Here is a 7552-nt window from a genome sequence, read left to right as displayed (position 1 = left end):
AAAATAATAAATAACCAATCAGAACGCTTATATCAGGGTATTATATTACCCATTATTATTATTTATTATTATTATTATTATTATTATTATTATTTATTTTATTATTATTATTATTATTATTATTATTATTATTATTATTATTATAATAAACAACAACAAAAAATAATAAACAACCAATCAGAACGCTTATATCAGGGTATTATATTACCAATTCTTATTATTATTATTAATATTATTATTATTATTATTATTATTATTGTTATTATTACCGAATTAGTATTATATAATAATATAATTGTATAATAATACTAACTCGGTGGAACTCGAGTTTTTTTTCTTACAAATTTCTGAGTATTGTGAAGAAAAAGTTATAAGATAATTTCATGCTGATTTGATATATTAACATAAAGAACATGATCCATTAACAATGATAATTGTAAAATTAGCATAAACAAATTATTAATTAGCTAAATGTTATTTTTTAATCAGAAAAGTAAAACCTTTTTTATTTCTACGTACACTAAATTCGAGTTATCAAGGTAATTATTTGCTAAAATATTCGTATTGTTTGCTAAACGATTTTTCTTTAGTGAAATTTGCAATTTCATCTTTTATTTTAAGAATTCTCTAAATCTTGATGGATTTTTTCATTATTTACGTAAACCAGGAGATACTGCAAATGTTGCCTGCAGTGTTTTTGATTGAAATTTATGTTAAATTTCGATGGTTTGAGTTTAGCAATGATTCGCCATAGTTGAATTTGATGAAAAAGTCAAGGAAAATCTTGAAAAGGGACAATGAAAATTCGATCGTTTAAGGTAAATCGTGTTTTAATGATGAACAAGAGGAAGAAAGATGGATAGGTCTAATGGGAAGGGAATGGAGGGGGCGGGGAAAGATTGGATAAGGGAGAAATGGGTGGAGCAAAAGGGGGCAAGTTAGTTCGTCTTTTCTTCGACGTTTCTCGGTTAAGGTTTATGACTGAACCTTTAGGTCTTTGATTGTCGTTAACTCGAGAACTCGACGAAACTGTTGTCCATTGTCTTGCCAAGTACTCAAAAGTACAATAAGGTGCGAGATATTTTCGAGGGGTTGGGTTGGTTGGTTGGTTGTTAGTAAGGAAAATATAATTATGCTTTTAATTATTTGTTATTTTGTGCTTAGGGTCTTCCTTTTTTTCTTCTTCTTCTTAATAATCATTCTTCCATTTGAATTACGGAGGTAAATTTTAATGGTGTTTTAATTTTCCATTGAGAAATAGGGATGTTCTTATTGGGATTATAATTCAGATTGTTCGAATTTGTCGAATTTTTGTATTCGTTTGTTATTTAAATCGTCAAAATAAAATTGAATTATGTAAATTGAAAATTTGTGTGTGTGTGTTTGTGTTTATTTAATTCGATAAGTAATAGTTTGAAGATTATAGATTGTTATATAATATTATATAATGAGTTATTCAATTCGATCAATAATGGTGTTAACAAAATATAAAATTATAATATTCTTTTATTTTTCATATATTATGTAATTTGATTTTTTAATAAATATGTTTTATATTTTTTAAAAAAAGAACAAAAAATCGTCATTCTTTTCCAATCGATCATATTCCGCGTGTTGCAAATTATTAAATAAAGGTATTAAATCACCGTGTTTGAAATACGATATCTGACCCTGAACGTGTAGAACGTAAGACGTTGAGAGAAGTTAATAAAAAAAAAAAAAATAAAAATCAGACACATCGTGATCTTTTTCTTCCCCTTTTTCTGCCTTCTCAACAACGTCTTAATCTCCGTGAAGTTTAAAAAAAAATAAAGAAAGAAATTAATTCTACCCTGTTGTGTGGTAGAACACAATTAAAAAAAAAATCAAATCTTGTAGAAGACCGGTCTGTCGAGAAGGCGAAAACTATACCTAAGTTATGTATATATATTATATTCTTACTTATATATATGTATACACTTACATATTTATTCCTCTTTCGATAAACGCGTATCCGCCTTTTATTTATAGTACTAAAACCCGCTGGTTGCTATGCGCGTAGAACCTCGGTCGAAGTTAAAACGATGCACGCCCTTCCCTTCCCTTCCCTTCCTTCTTCGCAACCTCCACCACCACCACCACCACCACCACTACTACCACCTCCATATTACCACCCTATTTTTCTTCTTCCTTATAAGATGACTTTTTGGGTGTGTTGTTTTACGAATTTAATACAAATTTATTTTATTTTATAACGATATATAATATATCTTAATATTAATATATAATTTTTATTATTATTATTATTATTATTATTATTATATATATTTTAATATATTATTTAATTTATTATGTTATTATTATATATAATTTAATACAAATTTATTCTATCTTCTAACAATATATAATATATAAATATTAATATACATTTCATTATATTATTATTATTATTATTATTATTATTATATATAGATATATATTGTAAAATAAAATATTTTTTATAAACGACGTGTCATTTTAAAATAACACACATACAAACATATTTTTATTAATTTATATAATATATGTTTTAATATAATTCAAAAATATATTTCCGAATATAATAATAATTGAAAATGAAATAAGAAAATAATTGTTTTATTATTCATAATTGAAAGAAAAAAATACACAAAAAATCCAAAAAAAGGTCTTGAACTAGGATGAAAAAGAAGGAACCTTTAGTTGAACTTCTCCCTACCCTTATACACCACCCCAGCTCATCCAACCTTGTTCCTTTAGCATCTTACATGTTAGTCGAGGTCAGGAACAAATAAACGACAACGGCTTACACTTGTCACTTCTTTAACATCTGGTCCCTTCCTTCTTCCACTTTCGGATCTTTACCCTCTTAAGCTCTTCTTATTCGTCTTTTAGATTGTTTAGAGTGGCATTTCTATTTCACTTAAGACTTATGTTAGGTATTATGTTTGTTATTATTAATAGGATTATTTCAGAAAAATTCTTTCGAATTTGTCTTGAGTTATTTGCACAATAATATGAATCCTGATTGATCCCTACGATTGTCTAGTATTACAATAACAACAAAATCAATGTATAGTAAACTTGATTTTCTCACGATTAGTATTATAACTCAAATGATTTAATATCGTATTTAATCTGTAACAAAAATGAATGTAAAATAAAATTCGTTTACTCTTGTAAACACACGTATGTATTATAAGAAAATAAAATTATACTAAACGTGCCTGTCATTCAATTTGATTGGAAAACGTACGAGATTTTTTTCCTATTTTCTTTCTTTTTTTTTTGTTTAATAAAAAAAAATGCGTAAAAAATTGAAAACCGTATAGCAACCGTCACAGTTCCTAATAATCGTGCTAATCGTCAAACGCGTGTGAAACGAAATTTTTCATAGAATAAAAAAGAAAGATTGATGTAGAAGTGAAAGGTGAAAACGGGGTTCTGATGCGCGTAGAATTTCATGGTGTTTTATTCGTCGGAAAAATCAACGTTGCTTTTTTACCTTCACAAAGAAACCAATGAGAAAGAAAGAAAGAAAGAGAGTAAGAGAGAAAGAGAGAGAAAGAGTGAGAAAGAGAGAGAGAATAATGGTCGGACAGTCCCCAAAAGTTCGTTTTCGATCGACATTTGAACATTTCGTTTGAATTTTTACGGTTAAATGGAGTAGTATCCCTTTTGTTAGAAGCGTAAAAAGGAAATCAAAAGTAGTAACAGCTGTCGATCTCTCTACGGGGGTGGTATATACTTTCAATCGTTTTTCAATGACGTACCTTTAGGGGTTGGTGCGTCTGTCTTTTCAATCTCTTTGATGTCCAATTGACACGAAAAATATTAAACGATATATATGTATATGTATATGTATATATATATATGTAACTATCGAAAGCACCACCATTTCGTAAAAATTCACATGCGCAATAAATTGTCATAGTAAAAATATAATTTCGTTTAATTTTTGTTGATAATTTGTTTTTATTTTTGTGTGTTAATCATTCTATTTTAAATATAAATATATTTTAATCATAATTTTGTTCGTATCATTTATTCTACATATTACTATATATTTTAATTATAATTTTGTTCATATCATTTATTATACACATTACTATAAATTATAATTATAATTTTGTTGTTTTTTTGTTTATTATCTCGATTGTTATACTTTTATATTTATACTCTGTTATAAATATTAGAAGGGGGGAGTTGATAGAAATGAAAATTCGGTATCTTTTTTTTTTTCACAAACAAATTTTATAATTTATTTTTTATTAATTCCTCTACATATGATTTATAGAAAAATTTGTAGATTTATTTTTTCCTCGAAATATTTTTATATCATTTGTGTCATTCATTTCAAAAGTTAATTCGTTATCAGAGTTTCTTAAATAAACTGTAGCACCGAATTTTCCAAAGATTTTCGAAGTTTCTAAAGTTGAACGGTAAGAGGAACGGTGGGGAGGGGGGAATACCTTTTCTAAAGGAAAATATCGTTGGAAAACGTTTAGAAATTCGGAGCACGTTTCCGTTGGGAGATCTTTGTGCGTCTAGAAAAACGTTGCCAGCTACGGTCACGTTTGTCGCTTATTCGCGGCATTATTTTCTACGTTTTGTCCCACTTATGTTAGGAAATTTTCATTTTAGGAAAAGTGGGGAAATGATTTACGAACCTATCGTTATATAAAATATACTCGTATTTTTTTGTTGCATAATATAATTGCGATTGCATTTATTTTTTTTTTCTTTGCAGAATACAGGAGCATTCCCAAAACGGCCAACAGTGAGTACTTAAAACCGATTGTTTTTTTTTAAATAATACGCGATAATATTTGATACGAAATACATTTTAATACAATAATTAATAATAAATCATTGATTATTTAATTTATTAATTGTTCGTGAGATAAAATCATTGAGTCAATTTATAAAAAAAAAAAAAAAATAAAATCTTTTTCACATTTAATTTTTAATATTGAAAATAAATTGTCTCGATAAATTATTGTTATACAACTCGTTGAATGATACATTAATAACATTAAACAATTTTTGTCGAATTTTTTGTATTTGGGAAGTTATTTCGATTTGACAAATGAATTGGTCATATATCAACCATTTTCTGCCTGGTTGGTAACACGAAATCTATTCAAGGATCGAAGAGACGAAAATTTGAAAATTGCTCCGTGTTCGGTGAACGTTAAATTATTCAACGTCTCCTGTTGGAGTTCGAAATTTTCGAAGAATGAAGGAAATATCGTCTATTTCCGTATTAAGATGTTTCGAAAAAAAAAAATAAAAAGAAAAGAGAAAGAGATTTAATATCATTCGTCTGGTGATATAAAAAATTAATAAAAATTTTTATTAAATTTCAATCAAAAAAGAAAAAATAAGTATTTCATTAAATTATAAATCCCTGCTAACAAATTTGGTTATAAATTGAAATTAATTGAAGTCGAATAAAATAATATATATATGTGAATATGTAGATTTAAAAAGAATACCAAATACCTCACTAATAATAACATCGTAGAGGTTAGGTTAGTGGTTGTAGCGATGGTGTAGAAGTTGTATTCCATAGTAGCGAATTATTACCTCGATAAATTTACGATGAAAACGTTAGCGTAGGTAGCTACCGCGTCATTTTGCGTCCCATCGACGCTGCTCATAATCTAATATCGCGTCGAGGTTCTCCCCGAAAATTTGATGGATTTACGCTAACGCCCTCTGGAATACGTTAAATTTTCAATCTTCCTTTTCATCGTATTATTTCGTGCTTTCCACCTCGTGATTCTTAAAAAAAAAAAATTAAAATACCAACTACATTGCATTATTAATCATACACACACACACACACATTTAATCCACATACATATTTATGCGTATTTAAATTTATTGGATTACCTAGAAAGTTCCTAACCTAAAATTGCAAATACAATTCTCGATACTAAAATAATGATATATATATAATTTTATCATAAATTTATTCAGACTTATATTATTCGTTTCTTAATATATTATTGTTAATAAATTAAAACGTTCGATTCAAACGTTTGTTTAATATTTTTAACAGTAAATAACATAAATATAATTGTAAGATAAAAGGTATAAAACAAAATGGTAGCACCGGACATTCTCCTGACCAATAAGGTCAGGTGAATGATTTATGATGTATTTTATAAATATTATTTTTCATAAATTATTTCATTATATATCTTCATTATTATATATATTATATTCTTATTCAAATAAATATCTAATATATATTTGTATTTATAAATCTGTGTAACGTAGTTTTTTGAGATAATCCAATTTACGTTTATATACTCGTATATAACGATATATATTTTCTATATTTATTTTACGTATATATATATACGTGTCTAATGGATGTATTGTATATATGTAATAGGAATATCTATATGTAGAATTTTGTATGCGAGTAGAAAGTGTAGCAGCAGAGAGAGAATCCTCTGTTGCTAGGCGGTTGGATTGCACTCTTCTTCTCTTTCCATCTTTCTCTGTTTCTCTCACACAGTCATACTATCTATCTACGTCTATCTCTATCTATGGTTCTTGGAAAATCAAATTCCCTAAGAGAATTCGATTCAACCTGGAAATAATCAAACCGCTTATCGACTTATCCCACTTTTCAATCGTCGCGTCAATTACAGATGGATTTATTTATTCGAATCTTTTAAATTCTTTTATACATTTTTGTTTTTTCTTATTCTTTTTTTTCTTTTCATTTAAATTATTTTCAATTTTAATTATTATTTATTTGTCATATACGTATATTGATCATATCATTTTTATAAAAATTCTTCTAACATGTATGATACAAAAATGAAAATCACTTTTACAAATATTGCGATATAAAAAATTGTATACACACGTACATCCTTATTGCAGATAAATAATTAAACAAAAAGAAAAAAAAAGAGAAATCTTTTTCAAACATTCCACGAAACTTGCCTCTATAAATAAGAACAAAAATTGCAAATATTCAAATCTTATTTCTTTTAATCCCGAAATTTACATACAACAAAATAATCCAAATTTAAAGATAAATAATTATGATAATAAAATGAACAAACAAATTAATATAACGACGCACGAAATACGTTCAACAAAATATAATTAATAAATCGATCACCGAAAAACAGATCGAAAATAACTCTTCCCGCTAAAGAAAATCAAAACTAAATTTCCGTATATTACTACGATAAAAGAATATTATACAAAAATTAAAAGGAACAAAAGGTGAGATAGGGGGGTTGGTTCGGGGGGAAAAAATTAAATTCGATCGTATTTTCGTAAATGTTGAAGAAGAGTAGAGAAACGGATGATGAATCGATCGATGAAACTGAGCTCGCGCACGCGTTGTTATCCCCGTGTAGCTATCCCCTAGGTAGACCTAGCCAACCCCTCCTCTTTACCACCCCTATATCTGCCTCTCTCTCTCTCTTTCTCACTCTCTTATGGTCTTTCTCCATAGTAGGTTGCGCGCGGGCGCACGACTGCCTACGTTCGGTGAGATCAGGTGGACTAACGATTAAAT

The 7552-nt window shown here is 27.6% G+C and overlaps 1 protein-coding gene across 1 annotated transcript in view; it reads left to right on the top strand.

Moving 5' to 3' along the window:
* LOC122521893 (growth factor receptor-bound protein 14-like) overlaps positions 1-7552 on the top strand; it is a gene marked incomplete in the record, with an annotated part of 392400 nt that overhangs the window by 253007 nt on the left and 131841 nt on the right. Inside the window, 1 exon segment of the mRNA XM_043642631.1 lies at positions 4748-4777. Coding sequence (XP_043498566.1) covers positions 4748-4777 — 30 coding nt within the window.

The sequence above is a fragment of the Polistes fuscatus genome, unplaced genomic scaffold (assembly GCF_010416935.1).
Source record: "Polistes fuscatus isolate 324 unplaced genomic scaffold, CU_Pfus_HIC Scaffold5, whole genome shotgun sequence".
Classification (NCBI taxonomy): Eukaryota; Metazoa; Arthropoda; class Insecta; order Hymenoptera; family Vespidae; genus Polistes; species Polistes fuscatus.
This window is presented reverse-complemented; position numbering and strand designations above follow the sequence as displayed.